The sequence below is a fragment of the Macaca nemestrina genome, chromosome 3 (genome assembly GCF_043159975.1).
Source record: "Macaca nemestrina isolate mMacNem1 chromosome 3, mMacNem.hap1, whole genome shotgun sequence".
Lineage (NCBI taxonomy): Eukaryota > Metazoa > Chordata > Mammalia > Primates > Cercopithecidae > Macaca > Macaca nemestrina.
Genome location: NC_092127.1, coordinates 149,072,763 through 149,094,486, shown reverse-complemented (window position 1 = coordinate 149,094,486; position 21,724 = coordinate 149,072,763). Strand labels below are relative to the sequence as shown.

The 21,724-nt window shown below is 40.5% G+C and overlaps 1 protein-coding gene across 4 annotated transcripts in view; it reads right to left on the bottom strand.

Moving 5' to 3' along the window:
* Positions 1 to 220: 220 nt before the first annotated feature.
* The window catches only part of LOC105487664 (TXK tyrosine kinase), a 71,977-nt gene continuing 50,473 nt past the window's right edge, over positions 221 to 21,724 (bottom strand). For 2 of the 4 annotated variants that reach the window (XM_011751174.3, XM_071093622.1), the window contains 6 exons: positions 21,539 to 21,710; positions 15,090 to 15,306; positions 11,599 to 11,663; positions 9,180 to 9,298; positions 6,823 to 6,980; positions 221 to 2,985 (listed from right to left, as the gene is read on the bottom strand). In XM_011751174.3, the coding sequence (XP_011749476.2) occupies positions 2,917 to 2,985; positions 6,823 to 6,980; positions 9,180 to 9,298; positions 11,599 to 11,663; positions 15,090 to 15,306; positions 21,539 to 21,710 (800 nt within the window). In that variant the 3' untranslated portion in view covers positions 221 to 2,916. Of the gene's footprint in view, positions 2,986 to 6,822; positions 6,981 to 9,179; positions 9,299 to 11,598; positions 11,664 to 15,089; positions 15,307 to 21,538; positions 21,711 to 21,724 lie in introns of those variants that run through there. The other 2 variants (XR_011621306.1, XM_071093623.1) reach the window with 2 other exon arrangements.

The window sequence follows — 21,724 nt, the reverse complement described above, 5'->3', positions numbered from 1 at the left end:
AGTGCCAGGCTAAATGCTGTTGGATCTCATCAGTTTGCTTGCCAGTTCAACCATGTTACCAATATCATGGTGGTACCATGTGTTGTACTTCAATAAAAAGTTTACTAAATACCTTTATCTATTCTTGCCAAAAGGTTATTTTCACTGATTGTATATTCTTCTTGGCCTCCAAATTAATTCCATTTTTCTGAGCCTCCTCTCTGTCTGTTGACCTCCTAAACCTCCTATTCAATTATTATGCAGAGCTGTTTAAATATTGCACTATCTTCACCTCAAATGACCCAGAGAATCCTCATATCAGTAACTAATATTAAGATTGGTTGCAAAACATAGTTCCCTTCCAGGAGAAGTTGTATCTTTTCTTTTTTTTTTTTTTTTTTTTTGACAGAGTCTCACTCTGTCGCCCAGCATACAGGGCAGTAGCACAGTCTCCGCTCACTGCAACCTCCACCTCCTGGGTTCAAGCAATTCTGCCTCAGCCTCCCAAGTAGCTGGGATTACAGGCACACGCCACCACGCCTGGCTAACTTTTCGTATTTTTAGTAGAGACAGGGTTTCACCATGTTGGCCAGGCTGATCTCTAACTCCTGACCTCAGATGATCCACCTGCATTGGCCTCCCAAAGTGCTGAATTACAGGCGTGAGCCATTGTGCCTGGCTGACAACCTCTTAAAGAAACTTTTTTGTTTAGTTAAACAAAGAATGGTAAATCTTTTTTCATGCACATTCAAAATTCACAAATTATCTGGACTCTTAGTTACCTAAGACATACCCCCAGTTATTCTTGTTCCTAATTTAGTATCTCAAATTTTCCTGAGGTGTTAAAACAAAAGGAATAGAGCTTGCCCAGTACCTTAGAAGTGCTGCACCCTCTTAGAAGTGCCAGGCGCTGTCATAGTTGTTGCCCTCTTAGAATGATTTACTTCTGGGTGTCACTCTTTGCTCTGTACCTGGTACATCTATAGTGATGGCAGATGCTCCATACTCAGTCCTGGCTTTTCAGAGTTTGGCTTTGCTGGGTTTTTTCTTTCTTTCTTTCTTTTTGAGAGAAATTGGCACTTCCAAGCTGAGTAAAACATGGAAAGGGCAACTTACTGCATCCATATATTGATGCTACATTATTTCCTATGTCATAACATTAACCTCCCTTCTGTCCACTTTTGCTGTTTCGTAGTCTCATGTCTTCTTGAGCTAGACTATCTTATATAAATTTACATATTATGTGAATTGAGATCTCAGTAATAGGAGCCTTCTATCTCTCTTCATCATAACAGGAGTCATAGGAAAGGGGGTGTGATAATCTCAGAAACAGACTAGCATCTCATACAAACTTGTTTCTGTTTTTGAGACAGGGTCTCGCTCTATCACCCAGGCTGGAGTGCACTGGCACAATCATGGCTCACTGCACCCTGGACCTCCTGGGCTTCTGTCTCAGCCTCTCAAGTAGCTGGGACTACATCACTACACCTAGTTTTTGTTTTGTTTTGTTTGGTAGAGACGGGATCTCACTTTGTTGCCCAGGCTGGTCTCAAACTGGACTCAAGCTATCTTCCCACCTCAGCCTCCCAAGGTGCTGGGATTATAAGCATGAGCCACCACATTCAGCCAAAACATTTCTGAGACCACCACTTGAACTATCAAGTATCTTCTTGTACCTGATTCTCATTAGAAATAATACACATTTATTGAGTGTCATTGATATATAAAGATACCATTCTTTGAGTAGGGAAATATAATTTAAAAGTCACAACTACTGACAATCAACAATTTAAACACTAATGAGAATAATAAAGCTTGTTCCCAGAGAACCATGATACAGGGTGGGAAAGTACACAAATAATGGGCTCCTGTTGTTAAACTTCATGGTAATTACACTTGTGCGTTCTCCAGTATCTTTCTTCCTATTGTACTCCTGAAGCACTCAGAATGATAAAGATAAATTTCTGATCATTCCTACAAAGAGTGCAGGCAAAGTTAAGATTTAACTGTGATTGCTGGTTGTTTCATCTTGAATTCAAAATCCTGAATTTCCGAAACAATGGAGCTTGATGTCCCATTTGGCTATCTTACTTTTGTCTCCTCTTCTAGAAAGAACAAGTCATCTTCCTGAAAATTACAGGAGACACTTACTATGACAAAATAAGGCCTCTGAAACTGTCTAATCTCACATGTAAAAAGTGTAAAATCACAGAACTAAAATCAGGTTCTGGATTTTCCTGGAAATAGGATGTCACCAGGGTCTGTTCAAAGGTGAGCTTTGGCTACATCTTATAACAGTGTTTAAAACTCAAATGCAAAAAAACTGCTTTCAATATAATCAGATATGTGGAAAAACAATTTGTTAAATAACATAGGAAGATCATATTAACAAAAGACATTTCCAGAACACTAGCATTCATGCGGTTTATAAAGGTGCATTTAGTATAAAGATCTACACAGCCCCAAAACATGAAATTATTCAAGGGAGGCCCTCTATCCCATGAATTGGCAGAATTCATGTTCATCTTCTATGCATGGATCACCGAAGTGATGAATGTCACTCCTCTTCAAGAAGGAAACACTTTCAGCCTTGTGAAGGGTCAGGTTTTCATGTAACCTCAGGGTTCCTGGGGCTATGATCATGAAGAGCAGCCACTATGAAGACTGCTGAGAAGCCTTTTTCACTTCTTCACATTCGGGATGTGAAATATTTTACAGAAAAATAAGAGTGTGCAAGTCCCTCTCACACATAGCAAAACGATTGTCTGCATACTCTTAAATTTTTAAAAGTTTTAAAAACTGTGATCTTTGCACTGTTTACAAGAGTCAGCAACCATGAAGAAAGATATTCACCGTAAGTGACCCCATATGGTGAAGATGTTCACAATAGGTGACAGTTTTGCAAGATGACTCTTTGAGTTGGCGTTCTGTTTCGGGTTACCAGGTTTCCGCAATCTCTGTGAGAGCCCGCAGCAGCTCTGCAAACGTAGGGCGGCCTTTGGGTTTCTGGAAAAGGGAAGTGGGGGTGGTTAGCTTAGCTTAACCCACTTATGCCAAGTGTTTCATTTTTGGAACGCTAAGCATGTGGGAGTTATTTATATCCCACTGCTCAAGATCATTGCCAAGGTCTGATTTTTCACTCATGCAAAAATTCAAAAAATTGCCACCTGTGGCATAAATGGGCTAAGGATCACTCAGAGACCAGCTCTGGAACTTGCTGGCAGAGACCTGAATCTAGGCTGGCTCGCCACAAAAAGGAAGAGAAAGGTATCTCCACCGACATACCACAGCGTGATTGGCAGTTGAGCGAGGCGTGAGTATGAAAATGTTAGAGAATGCTGCAAAAATAAAATGGCTAGACCTGCAAACACTGGCCACATGTGGCTATTTAAATTTAAATTCCTTAAGATGACATAAATGTTTAAATTCAGTTATTCAGTCATGCTGGCCACTTTTCAAGTACCCAATAGCCAGAAGCGGCTGCTATATTGGGCAGCACAGATACAGAACGTTTTCAGCATCTCAGAAAGTACTCTAGGACACCACCACCCTAGAGACATATTTGGATGACTTGACATGTGTGAGGTCAAGAAAGGGCTGGCAGAAGGGGCATCTAGAGTACCAGGCTCCCAAGCTCAGTTCAGGGTATCTATGACACCTGAGCCATTATAGAAAGGAGGATTTCAGTCAGAAAGCCAAAGGCATGTTTTCATGAGGGACTTTGAAGATCCTGGGGTATAGGCTGTGCTTTCAGTCGCAGTCAACAGAAAAATAAGAGTGTGGAAGTTCCTCTCACTCATAGCAAAATGATTGCTGAATATTCTTGCATTTTAAAAAGTTTTAAAAGCCTGTGATCTTTGCACAGTTTTCAAGAGTCAGCAACTCTAAAGGAAGATATTCACCATAAGTGACCCCATATCCCTGGTCATGGAGCCAAGGATTGGAGCATTTTTTCCTACTTCATTTAAGGGTGTGGTTTTCCTACTTCATTTAAGGGATGGCACTGTCAGCATCTTTGAAAACTGTGGGAAACAGAGCTACTCATAGTAGCCACATTCTCACAGGTGTCACCAACAGCAGGGTCAGCGGAAAGATACCCCTCTTCATGGCTTATAAACAGAGAGCCTCAATAAAATAAACAGAGTAGAAGACAGCACAAGTGCAAGTGAGGGTCCTCATTGAGACTCTGGGAATAAATTGTGGAGCTCTCTGAGGAACCTGCTTCTGTGCATGAATCCTGAAATTTGTCTCTCAAATATAACATAATCACTTTTGACTCTAATGCCCTAAGCACATGGGGTAAAGTTGTAGGCAAAATCAACTTTCGCACCTGACACAATGGCTCACATCTGTAATCCCAGCACCTTGGGAGGCCAAGACAGGAGGACTGCTTGAGGCTGGGGCAACAAAGTGAGACCCCATCTCTAGAAAAAATTTTTAAAAATTAGCTGGTCATGGTGGCACATCACTGTAGTCCCAGCTATTCAGGAGGCTGAGCTCGGCGGATTGCTTAAGCCCAGGAGGTCAAGGCTGCAGTGAGCTGTAATTATGCCACTGCACTCCAGTCTGTGCAATAGAGCAAGACTCTGTCTCAAAAATGAATCAACTTTTTCTTTTCTTTTTTTTTTTTTTTTTTTTTTTTTTTTTTTTGAGACAGTCTCGCCCTGTCTCCCAGGCTGGAGTGCAATGGCGTGATTTTGGCTCACTGCAACCTCTGTCTCCCAGGTTCAAACAATTCTCCTGCCCCAGCCTCCCAAGTGGCTGGGATTACAGGTGCCTGCCACCACGCCCAGCTAATTTTTTCGTATTTTTAGTAGATACGGAGTTTCACCATGTTAGCTAGGCTGGTCTTGAACTCCTGATCTCATGATTTTCCTACCTCGGCCTCCCAAAGTGCTGGGATTACAGGCGTGAGCCACCACACCTGGTCAAATCAACTTTTTCAAACAAATAAATCAACATAACTACACCATTGTATTAATCAATGTTCTGACTGCAATTTGAGACTAATGTTGTTTACATGGTCCTTCTGACAGCATCCTACTGATCACTTCCCTTCCTCCTTCTCTGTCTCAGATCCACTTATATATAACATCTCAATAAGTATTATATTACACACACACGTACATGAGTATTATTTCATACACAAGGTATACTTCTGAGCTACTTACATTATTATTGCAAAGATGCTCCTAAAATAGTTGTTTGTTACTACTTACTGAACATTTTTCTGAACATTTTCTTTATAGCTTACTGAATATTTTTCTATGTCTTTCAAGATTCCTTGTAAAGTAATTAATATATGTAAAATATTTTCATACATTGGGGCTTTCTATAAATGTAATGCTTCTTGGAATATGAACAACCACATCACTCTGAAAATACTCAATATTCTAGTGTTTGTGGTTATAAATTGATAATCAAGTGCTTTATTTTTTCAGCCAGGAGGAAACTTCTCATCAAGCTGTAATTTTCTAGGCTGAAACTGTCAGCTGGAGAGAGAGTAAAGCTCTCAAAATCACGGGGAAGTTCACTGAGAAGGGCAGGGGTGTGTTGAGTCAGTGTCCAGAGGTGGAACAGAAGCCCCTCTGGCTTTACTTCTAAGCTTGGCATTTCAACAAATAGAAAAACTAAGTTCTGGAGAGATTTCTTCCTGAATGGAAGTTCCTGACACACTTTCTGCCTCCATTCCCAGTCTAGTTTAATCTCTAGCAGGAGTCCTGAGTGTCAGAAGACAGATGAAACCCATTACTATTAGCGTTAGAAAAGCAAGACAAAGGAAAGTTGAGTGAAGTAAATGGAAACACCATCTTTCTTTTTCAACGTGGAAGTTTAACAAACCTCGTTCTACCCTTAGTTTCCACCATTAATTCTTTCATTTATTCTTTTATTTGTTTGTTTGTTTGTTTGTTTGTTTTGAGACAGAGTCTTGTTCTGTTGCCCAGGCTGGAGTACAGTGGTGCAATCTCAGCTCACTGTAGCCTCTGCCTCCCAGATTCAAGCAATTCTCCTATCTCAGCCTCCCAAGTAGCTGGAATTACAGGCGTGCACTACCAGGCCTGGCTAATGTTTTTAGTTTTAGTAGAGACAGGGTTTCACCATGTTGGCCAGGCTGGTCTCAAACTCCTGACCTCAAGTGATCTGCACACCTTGGCCTCCCAAAGTGCTGGGATTACAGGCGTGAGCCACCACACACAGCCTCCATCATTTAATTCTTTTTTTTTTTTTTTTTTGAGACAGAGTCTCTCTCTGTCGCCCAGGCTGGAGTGCAGTGGCACGATCTCGGCTCACTGCAACCTCTGCCTCCCAGGTTCAAGATTCTTCTCCTGCTTCAGCAGCCCCAGTAGCTGGGATTACAGGCATGCACCACCATGCCTGGCTAATTTTTGTATTTTTAGTAGAGACGGGGTTTTACCATGTTGGCTGGGCTGGTCTCAAACTCCCGACCTCAGGTAATCCACCTGCCTCGGCCTCCCAAAGTGCTGGGATTACAGGCATGAGCCACTGCACCCGGCCCATTAATTCTTAAAGCTAATAAAACACCTAATCACTGAGGCTTGAGTAACACCAAGAGTTTCTGCAAGAACCAATCTCAAACAGATAAGACTCAGAAAATGCACTGAATTCCTCAGATAAAAGGCCATTGTTCAAAACAAAATGGATTCATGACTTTGTAGTGAGTTTGAGATAGAAATAGTACTTCAGACTCTCAGGATCATGACCAAGACACAGATGCCTTTTCCTGCCATGACAGAGTTCTGAAGTCATGTTTGTGATAATCAAATCTGCTCTCAGATGCTGGGACTGCCAACCTTCGTAGGAAAGTAACGTATACTTACTTACCTCATGCCAGCAGCTGTACATAACTTCATATATGGACATTGGTGCTAGGTGAGGGCGATATAACCTGAAGCCTTCAGAAATAGCTTCCACAACTTGCAAATTTGACTTATTTTCAAAAGGCATTTTTCCTTCTGTAAAAACTTCCCACATTAAAACTCCTGCAAACAAAAATGCATGAAAACAAGGGGTTAGAGAGAAATGATTGCTTGGGAACTGAAAGAATAATTTCAAACTACAAGGCATTATTTTTGTGCTCCAGGCTTTGGGTTATAACCATCCTGAATAACAGCGGTTCTATCAAGGAAGCAAATCATATGTACCTCAGGTTTCAAAGAGACCTGTAACCTGAAAATAATCTAAGTGAAAACAATGCCTTTCCTTTTCCATGAGTTTTGATTGCTTTCTCTATCAGGAGAAAATGCCGGTAGCATTTCCTTTTTTTTTTTTTTTTTTTTTTTTTTTTTTGAGACAGGGTCTCACTCTGTCGCCCAGGCTGGAGTGTAGTGGCATGATCTCAGCTCACCACAACCTCTGTCTCCCAGGTTCAAGCAATTCTTCTGCCTCAGCCTCCTGAGTAGCTAGGATTATAGGTGCCCACCACCATGCCCAGCTTATTTTTGTATTTTTAGTAGCGGCAGGGTTTCACCATGTTAGCCAGGCTAGTCTCGAACTCCTGACCTCAGGTGATCTGACCACCTCAGCCTCTCAAAGTGCTGGGATTACAAGCGTGAGCCACCACGCCTGGACTAGCATTTTCATTTCTAAGTAGCAGTCATGTCCCTGCACTCTGAAATCAATGAACCTTTCTGTCATTCCATAGAAACTGACAAGATTATGTGAGCCTCTGCTGCCTACTTAGCCAAGAGTTTCAGCCAGTAAATGGCATGTGTCCCCTTCTTTCTGCTAAAAGATTAGACTGATGGGCAGAGCCCCAGAGTATCTAGCCGGGTCCAGTAATCATTGATTGATTGGTTAGTGAAACTCCTGCAAGAACTCCCAATTTGAGTTCATTCAATTATTCACTTATTCTACAAATATTTGCTAGACATTGATGAGAGGCCAGGCATCTCCCGGGGCCTGGAGATTTTATACGTTTGAGATCAACCCATGTGCCTAAGGAGCTCACTGTTCAGTGAGGGAGATAAGTACGTAAAATTCAGGGAGTTCTAACTGTTCTGCAACCTTCGATGAGGTCCCTATATTGCTCTTCATTGGTGTCTAAGATGTGGTCTCACAACCTAACTGCTCTTCAGTAGAGCTTCAAATGTCACCTGCTGAGACTATCATATGTCCATGGAAAGCTGATGAGATTAATGACACAAGCTTAACCTTATTGTATTTTTTTAAATTTATGTTTTAATTATTTTTTAGGCAGGTTCTTGCTCTGTCACCCAGGCTGGAGTACAGTGACACGATCCTGGCTCACTATAACCTCAAACTCCTGGGCTTAAGCAATCCTCTTGCCTCAGCCTCCCAAGGAACTGGGACTACAGGTACATGCCACCACACCTGGCTATTTTTTTTTTTTTTTTTTTGTAAAGACAGAGTCTTGCTAGGTTGCCCAGGCTAGTCTTGAACTCCTGGTCTCAAGCAATCCTCCCACCTCAGCCTCCCAAAGTGCTGGTATTGTAGGCCTGAGCCACTGTGCCCAGTTTTAACCTTATTGTAGACAATAAAACTGACACCCTTCTGAGGACCCGGAACCCACAAGCCTCCAGCAGTTCTGGGTGAAAGAGGATAGATAGATTTTTGCATATTACCATTTCTTGAAAATCAACCTCGAAACTTCACTGGACGTGGGTCTATGGTGTCTCTTTTTCAATGAAGAACATTATCCAATATGAATATCAATTCACAGATCTCAAGGAAGCCTATGTCTAAATTCCACAAACTTTAAAGTTAAGGAAGTAAATGAGATGCCACCATTTTTTAAACTCAGGTTTTAAGTTCAGGTTAACAACTAAACAATTGGAAAATAGTCAAGCTGCTTCATAGTTTAGACAATGAAGTTTACTAATTACACTCTAAACTCAACAGTGTCATAAGATCATTTTTCCTTCAAGCGTCTGCAGAGTGGAAAACTTGTCTGAGTTTTTTTCTAGATCAGTAGACTCTTTGTTACAGTTTTACAGTGAGTGCCCATGGAGGAAGGAAAAGATCCAAAAGTCAGACTTATGTAAGAAGGTATGTGACACTAGTTGCCAAAGACAATCGGGATGTGGTTAGAACACACAGAAGGAAGAACAATTACAAGAAGACTTTTTAAAAAATTCTACATCAATTAGGAAATCAAAGTTAAAAATAACATATTGCCCATTTTATTAAATCAAGATCTAGCAAACATCAGATGCACTCACCAAATGACCAGACATCAGATTTACTGCTGTACTTATTGAAAAGAAAAACTTCAGGAGGGGACCACTTGATTGGGAACTTGGCTCCAAAAGAACTGACATACTCATCATCCAAAACATACCTACAGTTATCAGATTCAAAGCATATTGTGTTAATTACTTCCAAGCTCTATTTACTTCAAATCCCTTTAGTTAACTCTAAGTTGTTAAAAGACAAAGTATTTTACCCTAGAAAGCTTGTGGACACCTTCTTGTTAGTAGAGTGTGAAAGTGCCCTTGATAATGTTTCCTCCCCAAATCATGTTTCAGTTGTGTTTATGTGGATCTCTGAAAATCAGAATGCTGCTTCAGTTCAAAACATGGCTCACTGTTTATGTTAATTATGGTAAATTCTTGACTCTACAAAGAAGCATGCTAACAACCAAGATTATAAAAAGGAAATAAAAGACCACTCTTCCCAGGGGTGGGGAAAACAAAAACCACTCTCCTTGAAATGGAAATGAATGATTCAAAGTTGGATGTCGAATTTCCTTCCATGTTTATGTTTTTTTGTGAGGCATAGAGAAGGAGAGAAAGTAAAAGTATATGAACATAATGCTTCTGATGTGACAAATCTCTAATGCATTAGAATGGCCCTATATGGAAAGAAATCAAGAATAACTACCATCTCCTTAAAATAATAATAAGTTGAACCCTCTCTCTTTTTTGAGAGTTGTATGCAGGGATGTCCAAATGTGAGAAATTGGGGAGAAGAGACAAAAATTAACTTGTGCTTGTTGCCCCTTAAATATACAATATAGTGTTTTCACAGCATTTATTAATGCTGCCTCTACACTCCCACTTTTCTTTTTAATATACACTACCTCCCTCCACCAGTCAGCGCTTTATTGAGTCAGCGGTCATTCTACTTAGGTAAAGAATCAGTAACAGAAAACAAAGAGAGAAAAGCCATTGTCTATAGATTTCGAATTTTTCAAGTCTAGGCTCTTCAGAGAAGAAATATTGAGTTATTAACAAAATATCTTGGAAAATGGGCCATGAACAGGAGTGAGATCTCACTACCACCGTCCCTATTACCACCACTATCTAGAAAAAGATCTCTTGAGCTAGAGGAATGGGGGAAATAGAAGGGAAAGAAAAGGGGAGTACTAGACATTAGTAGGTCAGTGGGTTAGGATCCTTTATCTTGTACCCTATAAGGGCTGCCCAAGTCACACAGCAGAGAAAGAAGCTCCTAGTCCCACATTAGGTTGGTGGGATTTAAAAGTGAAACAGAACCTGTGCTCTTTTCCCCAGGTAGAGCCCTTGGAAAGGCAGAAAGATGCCAATGAACAAATGGCTGTGAATGTGCCTAGGTAAATGAGATCCGAGATCCCACCATGGAGTTTTGTAATCATAAAGAATGCTGACCAGGTGAGACTGCTCACGCCTGTAATCCCAGCACTTTGGGAGGCCGAGGTGGGTGGATATTTGAGGTCAGGAGTTCAAGACCAGCCTGGCCAACATGGTGAAACCCTGTCTCTACCAAAAATTTAAAGGCGTGGTGGCATGTGCCTGTAGTACCAGCTACTTGGAGGGCTAAGGCAGAAGGATAGCTTGAGTCTGGGAAGTCAAGGCTGCAGTGAGCCAAGGGAGCACCACTGCACTCCAGCCTGGGCAACAGAGCAAGACTCTGTCGGAAAAAAAAAAAATGCCAGTTCTGAAGGAATCTTGCAGAAAAAAATCAGTATGGGTTAGCAGTTACCTGTTTGAGTAGCCAGCCAAAGACAAGACTGGAGGATGGTGGCCGCAAGGATGCCATGCACACGGATAACAAAAGGACCAGTAAGCCACCTTCCTACCAGTACGATAGCCCCACGAGACCAAGAACTTTGACTTTGAAGCTTAGGGAAGCCAGAGAAAAACCCCAAATTCCCTGGAATTATATCTCTAGCACCATCCCAAAAAAGGATGCTCAAAATTTAAACTATATTGAGTTGTAGAAAAATATGGCTAAATTTTTCACACTCTTGAATTGTAGACTTAGAGTCAACTACTATACTTAATAATAGAAATGTTTGGTGAGGACATAGAAAAATCAGAGCTGAGAAAACAAATTTATTTATTTTTCTCCCAAAAACATATGTATATCAGAAATGCTTTTTTCTTCACCTTTCTCAGTGGACCGAGAAATTCCTTTTTTAATTTAAAAATATACCATAGTTTTCTTAAAAGATGCGAATAGTCCACAGTAAACATTTACCTCACAGCTAAAATTGTACATGTCCTAAAATTCAAAGTGGGTCAGTAGGCCATACAACCAGGCCTACAACCTAGGAAGATAAAAACACAGTCTGCAGCATCTTCAGTTTATCAGTAAACAAATGTAAGATTCCCTCTTATGAGTAAACAAACAAAATACATATATATACATAGCACGTACCTTGTCATTCCAAAGTCAGAAATTTTTACTGTGCATGTTGAACTGACCAAACAATTCCTTGCCGCCTATGGAAAGAAGAATCCAAGTTTGAATACAAGTTTTTATTTCAAGAGTTTTTCCTCTCCTCTTCCTTAGGTTATTTGGACCCCACGCTACCTGTCTGTGTGGACAGCCAAGTCATTTTTATGGTGATATCCATCAATGGTATAGATTCAATAGTTTGCCTTCGTATTTTTTTTGAGACAAGATCTGGCTCTGTCGCCCAGGCTGGAGTATAATGGCACCATGTTGGTTTACTGCAACCTTCCCCTCCTGGGGTCAAACCATCCTCCCACCTTAGCCTCTTAAGTAGCTGGTACTACAGGCACACACAACCACGCCCAGTTAATTTTTATATTTTTGGTAGAGATGGGGTTTCACTATGTTGCCCACACTGGTCTTGAACTCCTGGGCTCAAATGATCCACCCACCTTGGCTTCCCAAAGTGCTGGGATTACAGGAGTGAGCCACCAGGCCCAGCCTGCCCTCAATTCAATCTGAAAGATGATACAACTATAAATCTTGGCATAAAAATAGTGTATATTTGTTAACATCTTTATAGGAAAGCCCAAAATACATAACAGATAAGGCATATTGATTTTATATCTTTGGGATCTCTAATACATAATAAAAATTAAGAAAAGATAATTCAACACTGATTTCACTCAAGATAATTATTTACAGTGATAATTTCATGTTTCTTAAAATTATCACAATGAACTGAATATATGCTATGTAGAAACAATGTATTTGAGGCCAAAGCAATTCATTCTCAGCAACTTAATCAAGAAAATCATTGATTTGATTATTTAGCCTCATGTAGGTAAACTAGATAAAATATTTGATAGAATTTTCCTCTTTTCAGCTAATTTGTGGTTCAATTAGTTAAGCAACAAAAGCAAGAAACTTGAAATAATAAATCACAAGGAACCAGTTTAGAAGATGCCAGCAAGTCCTAGCAATGACCAAACCACAAGAAAAGTTCTTGACGGGGAAAAGACTCATTGTTCACTGACATATTTTAAGTAGCATATAGGGAGATAAAATAGAACACAAAAGAAAATGAGCAAATAAGGGAAAAAACAGGAACAGGAGGGCCTGTCAGAATCCACTTGGAGCAAATAAAATGACCAGAACTGTCACCCAATTGTTATCCGCAAAGACAAACCTGCACAGACTAGGAAAGTGAGCCAGTTGGAGTTGATACCGTATTCACCCATTCAAAAATTTGCTCATTTCTCCTAGGTGCTGGATACCGGGAAATGTGCCTTTAGGAAATTTTTTTTAATGATCTATCTCTGTAATAGCAATAGTTAACATTGCTGAGCTCCTCTACATGCTAGACACTGTTTATTAATTCATGTAATTCTCCCAACAAACCCATACGAGGAAGGTGCTATAATTAATACCACTTCACTGGTTAACTAGCTTGCCCAAGCTCTCACAGCTAGTAAAAAACAATATTTCAACCCAGCTAGCCTGGCTCTAGAGTAGTCGTTCTCAACCTCAACTTCACATGGGGCTCATCAGGGGAATTTTCAAAAAACATTGATGCCTGGGTTTCAGTCACAGAGATTCTGATTTAGTTGGTCTGGGGTATGGCCTGGCTATTGCAATTTTTCTAAAAGCTTCCAAGTAATTGTAATGCATACCAAAGTTTGAAGTTTGAGAATGACTGTTTGAAACCTATGTTCTCAATCACTGCATGGTATCTCAGACATCTAGGCCTTGATCTCAAAGACTCTAAGTCTCATAAGATAGACTCTAGTATTTGTGTAAACGATGTAAATAATTAACTATTGGGTGACGCAGTAAATAGCAAATGCCCTGAGTGTTCCAAGCCACGGGTAGGATAAGCATACTTCCCAAGGTGTGCTGAGGCCAATGTAACTATGCCCCCTTTTTCTCCCCAAAATACTCCAGCCTGTACAGTGAGTAATATGATCACTTTGATCATGTGTGATGGAAGCACAGAATTACTTCCAAGGGGCAATATCAGGGATTTCTCATAGACTTCTCCAATTCTCATTTGAGTTAATTTTTAGATTTCAAAATCAGACATGGAAGGACATAAGGACATCAAGGGAATAGTGTGAATATCATGAATAAATGTGGAATGGACAGAAAGTGTTACTCAAGGGGAGGTAGCAATGCAGGGAAGCAGTGCTGTTAGCATATGGTTTGGGTAAGACAATCATTTATTTAAATAGGAATGTTCTGAGCATTACAGAAAAAAATAATGTAGCATTCCTAGTCTCTTCAATAATGCCAGCAGTGCTCTTGCAATCCTGTTAGGGTCAAACTACCTCCACGTCAGGAGCCGTTATGCCCCTAGGTGACATTCTTTAGATAAAGTTGGAGACTAAAACTGGAAATTGTTCTTCACTGTTGTATCTCCAGTGCTTAGCAGAATGCTTGGCATATACTAGGCACTCGATACATGTTTGATTATGGCTTGAAAGGGAAAAAGGTGGAAGGAAAGAAAGAAGAAGGAAGAGAAGGAAGAAGGGAGAGTGGAAAGGAAAGGAAATCAGTTTTAGTCACATGATAAGTTAGGTGGTTAATTAGTTCAAGGCATAGAGTAAAGCCTTACTTGACTATGAAATCACCTTTGCAAAATTATGACTGAGAACCTAACTGACTCCATCTTGCTTTTAACCTCCAAACTGTCCTTGTTCATTCCTGGGCATAGGCTAAACTAACTTTGGGTGGAATTTATAGTTTATAGTTTAAAATGAAGATGATAACAGCCCTTTCCCAAACAAACCTCCCTCTTGCCTGGGGACTAGACTTCCTTTGTAGGACTAACAAATTAGCCACAAGATTAGAAATTATGGTCTAGGAGTCAGACAGCTGGAGGCTACAAGATTCTGACTCTCCTTAAACTGCTCCTAAGATCAGTGCTTGAGCTATTTTGCAGGCCCTGCACTTGATGGATCAGCTAGCACCACCCAGATCGATTAACTGGCTCACCTGATCTTCTGGCCCCCACCCAGGAACTGACTCAGCATGAGGACAGCTTCAACTTCCAATGGTTTCATCTCCTACCTAACCAATCAGCTCTCCTGGCTCACTGGCTTCCCCCCACCCACCAAATTGTCCTTAAAAACTCTGATCCCCATATGCTCGGGGAGACTGATTTGAGTAATAATAAAACTCCAGTCTCCTGCACAGTCAGTTCTATGTGAATTACTCTTTCTCTATTGCAGTTCCCCTGTCCTGATAAATGGGCTCTGTCTAGGCAGCAGGCAAGGTGAACCCATTGGGTCTTTACAGCAACAGCATCAATGCGCAATTAAAAACAAAGTTACATTTTACAACAAATCGCATGAATAGGTAAATGTTTAAAAATTAAATCAAGGATACATTATTCAAAGTATTGAAAGTAATTGTCACATCCTTCTGAATATTGGTACGATACATTTTAAAAAGTAAATTTGCACCATACTTACCAAATCCCTATGAATATAGCCATTCCTCTCCAGATATTCCATTCCTTCACATATATCCTGGCATACACTCAGTAGCATTTCCTTTCTAAGCTTTCCTTTATTCTCCCTGAGATAGTTAAGCAGGCAGCCATTTTCCATGAACTCTGTCACAATGTAAAGGGGCTTCCACTGTGTACAGACCCCATAAAGTTGCACTAGCTTTGAATGAGATAATTTCCTGGTGAAGAAAAACATACACCAGTGAGCAGAATTGTGTTTGCATTTTAAAATGTTTGAACACAACCAGTAATATTTACCATCTATTTATCACTCTCATTATCAAGATAAGATGAAAATCCACCCAAACACAGAGAAAGTAATGCAGCTTCCTTGCCACTTAATGCACTGAGAATGTGGGGTCAAGAGTTTAAGTGGTAATGCCAAACGCAGTGTGGAAACAGAATATTACATGCACCACATTCTACGTGTCAGCATTTTATTTTTCTCTTCTTCATTTTATAATCCTTTTGTTTCTAAACACTGTTTATCCGTTGAGCAGATTTCCTTTCCTGTTCCTTGAATTCCAGCTTTCCTACCTGCAGCTGTCCAGATGAAAAATTTTGGACAGACAAGAGGGAGGAAAGAGTGACTAAAAAAAGAAAACAAAAATTAAATTCTAAAGCATGAAGTTCTTTAAAAGGAAATTTTTAGATAAAGTTGGAAACTAAAAAACATTTACCAACATGAAAACTTGCAGTGCACACACACACACACACACACGCGCGCCTTGAATGTTGCCTATTAAAATATACCCAGAACTTTTTAGTTATCTAGACTTCAAAAGTTTACTGGTTTTGTGCACGTGTGTGTGGAATATTATATTCAATCTCTAAAAGCCTTTTATACCAACTAGTCATCATGGAAAATAATATTCAAATTAACACTTATAATTTTAGAAGACGTACCTTGTGTCAAATGTGCCTTGAAAATTTATTGCTTCTTTTCATTCTTTTCATTCATAAATGTAAAATAAAATCAGTGACTTGGGAAGACTGTGTACCTTAACACAATGTATATGAATGATTTTTGACTCATTATCATAAAATTAGCTTATGAAAACACTCCAGTTAATGTGGAAGAGAGGCATTCAGAGAACTTAACATTATCTTAATTTGGAGATATATGTATATGTATTATATTTTGTCTGATTTACTTTTTGAATTCATAAAGTGTACTTTCAGTTAAGGGATGCAGTTTACATGTGTATAGCGTAAGTGCAGAAAAGCAAGTCTTGAGATGAAATATTAATTTGCCACAGGAAATCCACCAAGTTGATACCCACATGGAAGCATCTGAGAATTGAAACATTACTGCATTTCCTTATCAAGATCACTGGTAAAAATGTAACAGAAATAAGGCAAACCTTTATCAGAAATCAGGCAAAGACAAACTCTCATATGATTCAGTCTAACAAATATGACAAATATTTCTCACAAGCACAGAAAGATGCAAATGGAAAACCTACATTCTTGTATGTTATAACTCTAGGACTTCTTAATACACATTATTTCTCAGTTTAGAGAAGTATGTGGGATTCATCATAGGCCAAACACATTTAAATTCATTTAAATTTGTTATTTAAATATTTTCAGACCCTTTACAGGCTTCTCCAGTTCTCCTTTTCTAATTATTCTCTTTCCCTAAGTAATTGCATTAAGTTTCAGGGTTTTAAATATCATCTCTGGTGACCACTCTCAAGTTAATACCCTCCACTCTGACCTTTTTTCTGAACTCCAGACTCATATATTTACCTCACTACTTGATCACACCTAATAAATAACAGTCTTCTTAAATCCAACATGTCCAAAGCAGAATTCTTAATTTTTTCCCCTAAACCTGTTTGGTCTTCCCCCATCTTTGTAAATGGTGCCACTCTTTGCCTAATATAATAATGTACACCAAAACCTTAGCATCATCTTTGTTCCTCTGGTTTCTTCCGACTACCTACCACATTCAATTTATCAGCAAGTCTTGATGACTTTATCTCAAAAATGTATCCTGAAACAATTCTCCTCTTTCTGTCTTTTGCCCTCTAACATATATTAGTTTTCCAGGAGTGTGTTGATAATTATGTTCATTAAGGTCACGTTTTTTGTGCCCAGACAGTTCACAGTTTTGATTTCAATTAGAAGCTCTAATGATGTTTTGTTGTGGGACTGCAGGCAAATTACATAATGTAAACCAAAAATAAAATTCTAAGCCCCTAACCATCTCAATGGACTCCTCCTCTTAGCCAAGGGCATTCCAAAGTTAACCTGCAAAACTAGTTCAGGCCACGATGGGAAGAGGGAGTTGGACATGCCTCATAACCATTAACATCAACACAGACATTGAGACTGATAGAACAGACTCTTCAAGTCTAATAAGAAACATTTACCTTCTATTTTCCCTGAAACCTTCTACCTGGAAGTTTCATCTGCATAATAAACACAGACCATCTGTGCTGGTCTCCACAATTCTTTATAGTAACCCAGACATTCCTTTCCGTTGATTTCAGTTCTTTGGATAATAACTCAACCAACTGTCAATCAGAAAAACTTTGAATCTGCCTATGACTTGGAAGCCCCGACTGATATGGACAGGAGACAGGGAAATATTGGGTAGAAGAAGGCAGTTTCCCCAGGAGAGTCCTCACCCTCAAGCCTAGATACCCATGGCCATAAATGAGAACAGCCATTCCTGTTTTTGTGCCCCAAAAGTTGCTTTTTGACCCAAAACGTCCCCATCCTGTACCCATATAAATCGCAAACTCCAGGTCCAGAAACAGATGAGGAGACGAATAGACAAACAGCAGAATGGTAGAGCAGAGGAGGGGAGAAGAGAAGAAACATCAGGAGGAGTTTGGCTGGACCAGTTAGAGAATTGGCTGTTGGATGGCCAAACTCCAGGGGAAGATCATCTTCCCAACCCATCCCCTGTCCAGCTTCCCATCCATCCTGCTGAGAGCCACCTCCAACACTCAATACAACCCCACATTCATCCTTCAAGTTTGTGTGTGACCCAATCTTCCAGAACACTGGACAAGAGCTTGAGATACACAAAGCTGTCACACTGGCCCCCTGCCCTTGCAAAAAGGCAGAGGGTCCACTGAGTTGGTTAACCCTTAAGCCATCTGTGGATCACAAGGCTAAAAGAGCACACTGTAACACGGGCCGACTTGGGCTTTGGGTGTTGCAGACACCCAACCCTAGATGCTGCTGTTGGGTTAGAGACCAAAAGCACTCACCCTGATTCCTGCACCTGCCCATCTGCATGCTCCCTATCCTGTAAAAGGTTTGAGATCATGGTGGCTGAACAGAGAGCCACACCTCTGTTGCATGTCCTGCAAGTGGGGGCCAGAAAACTCTCCTGTTTCACCACTCCCTGTTGTCCTGCCTTTCCCAACCAAACCAATGTACATCTTACATGGATGGATTGATGTCTTATGTCTTCCTAAAATGTGTAAAGCCATTTTTACATTTTTGCAGGCCAATCACCTTGGGCACATATCATCAGGACCTCCTGAGGCTGTCATGGGCATGTCCTTAACCTTGGCCAAGTAAACTCTTAAATTAATTGAGCCTTGTCTCAGATACATTTTGGTTGGTAATAAGCCTTCTAAATTTTCTCTTTCTTATCTATAAAACTGGGATCTTAATAGAAGCTATCTCTTGGAATTGTGGTGAGGATTCATTAACTCATTCAATAATCCATAAATGTCTTTTAAGCACCAACTACATGCTAGTCATCCTTTTAACACTCACCAGGTTAAACAGGACAAATAAATAAAAGATTCTATTATTAGAGAGTTTGCAAGCTAGTGGGGGAGAAATAAAACTACACAGGAAGCTTCAGAATATGACAAGGACTTTGATGGAACTAACACAAGGCGATACAACAGAAAGCATTTGGCAGTGGGTATGCCAGCTTAAACAGAGTAGTCAGAGGAGACCTCCTGAAAGAGGTGGTATTTAAACCACACACGGAAAGAAGCTAATATGTGCAAAGCTGTGTGTCCTTGGTAGATAGTATGTCAGTGCACGTCAACTATTTTAAAGATAAATATATTTGCAATAGGATGTTAGAATGGAAGATTTTTTGCCTCACTTTTTAGAAATCAGGGATGTGTGTGTGTGTGTGTGTGTGTGTGTGTGTGTGTGTGTATGACAGGGTCTCACTCTGTCACTCAGGCTGGAGTGCAGTGGTGCCATCATCATGGCTCACTCTAGCCTCAACTTGTTGAGTTCAATTGATCCTCCCACCTCAGCCTCCTGAGTAGCTGGGACTATAGGTGCTCACTACCATGCCTGGCTAGTTTTTTTGTTTTTTTGTAGAGACGGGGTTTCACCACGTTACCTAGGTTGGTTTCAAACTCCTAGGCTCAAGTGATCCTCCCACATTGGCCTCCCAAAATGAATCAGGGGAAATATTGTCCTCAAAGATCCTGACCTCTAATGCCCAATGAGGCTTGTACCTTTCAAGAATTCTCTCATTCGGACATTAAACATCTTCAATTCTTTCTTGTTTGATAGAGATTCAAATATGGTTTTAACTCCCCCTGAATCACTTGTCTCCCATTCATTCTTTTTTTATTATGCCTATTTAATCCAACGCAGGAATACAATTTTTGTCCTTTAGGTGTAGAAAAACCATGGTAAGATGTAGACAGCTACAGGAAGCAAAGGCCAGCTAGAGATAGGTGCCTGAGGCACCTAGGGACACAAAAACATCATTGGGAAGCTGGTGTCACTGCAAAATTGTGTTTGTAACAACTTCTCTTGGAATTCATTCTATTGTAAGTGAATGGAAAGGATATTTTGATAGGACCCCCAGGGTATGGGTTGAGAGCCCCAAGGGATACACTTACTTTGCCTTTGAAAGAGAATAGGTTCAGTTAATCTCCTCTGATTGTTGTTTGCTTATTTGTTTGTTTGTTTGTTTGTTTTTCTAGTTGGAGTCTACAAGTGTGGGTCAGAACTAAACTTCTCTGGGAAACAGAGCAGAATCTAAATACTGCCATCTGGAGTTTTTCTTCTTCACAGCATTGTTGTTCCTCTAAATAAACATTGAACAAATATTTAAAGAATGTTAACTTAAACTATGGTCAAATTATTGGCCTGTCCTGGTCCAGCTCAGGTTGTTACAGTTATGAGCCACAGAAATGGGTTCAACTGAGTCAAAATGCTGTCCTGGGAAATCACAGAAGAGTTGTGTCCAATGGTCTACAAAGAGCCACTTCTTTTAAAGCTCTGGACAGTTATATCCTCTGAAAGCAAATACTGTTTTATCCTTAAAAAAAAACATTAACTCTTTTTGGCCACTGGAGGATGCCCTTTCAAAAGATGAGTAGTATATCACTACTAAGACATAACCATCATTTTTGCTTCTGGGAAAAGGAGAAAAAAAACAGTACTTGTAAAGTACCTATTCTTGAGCTGAAAAGAACACGCTTGTCACTGATACCGACAGGAGGCAGGGAAATACTAGGTAGAAGAGGGCAGTTCCCCAGAAAAATCCCCACCTTCAAGCCTGGAAACCTGTAGCCCTAAATGGGAACAGGCATTTTTATTTTTGTGCCCAGATGTTGCCCTTTCCAAGACTGTTCTAGCCTGCCACACCCCTGTCCTGTGCCCATATAAACCCCAAGCTCCATTGGCAGGTGACAGAGCAGTGCAGCACAGAAGAAGAGAAGAGGAGGAGTGTCTGAACATTGAGGAGTTCTGCTGGGGGCGGTTAGAGATTGGCTGCAGAACAGTCGAACTCCCAGGGAAGATCATCTTCCCACTCCATCCCCTTTCCAGTTCCCCATCCATCCCGCTGAGAGCCACCTCAATAAAATCTCTGCATTCACCATCCTTCAAGTCCGTGTGACCTGATTCTTCCTGGATGCCATACAAGGACCCAGGTATCGAGAGGGCAGGATGCAAAAGGCTGTCACCCTGACTTTCCACTGAAGTGGTTAACACTTAGCCATCTGCAGATGGAAAAGTTAAAAGAGCAATGTAACACCTCCAGACACTATCGTGGGGCTGGAGCCCAAAAGCGCTCACTCTGGCTCACCTGCATGCTCTCCATCCCGTAAAGGGTTTGAGCACACAGTAGCTGAGTAAATGAGCCACCCCCTTCACAAGGAGTTCTGCAAAGGTGTCAAGGGAGTTCTCCTGTCTCATCACTTACATAAATTCTCTTATTTAATTCACACATTGATCCAGTGAGGTAGGTACTCTCATCCCATTTTATACATGAGGACATTGAGGTTTGGAAATATGAAATAATTCACCCAGGTCACACAGAGATCAAATAAGGTACCTGGGTTACACAACGAGCTTGAGCAAAGTTGTGACACAAATCCAGGTGTGGCTGCCTCCAAAGCTCATGTTGTTTCCATGACACCAGGGCATGATATTTATCAGTGTGTCGTTTATACGTACATCATCACTTTGGCCTCTTCAATGAAATCCTCTTCAGACATGGAGCCTTCATTGATGGCCTTGATAGCTACCTGGATATGTGACCGCCATTCACCTAAATGGACCACTCCAAATTGACCACTTCCAATCTCCTTTATAAAAGCCAACTCAGATGGATCTATCTCCCACTTTTCTGAAAAAGTAAAA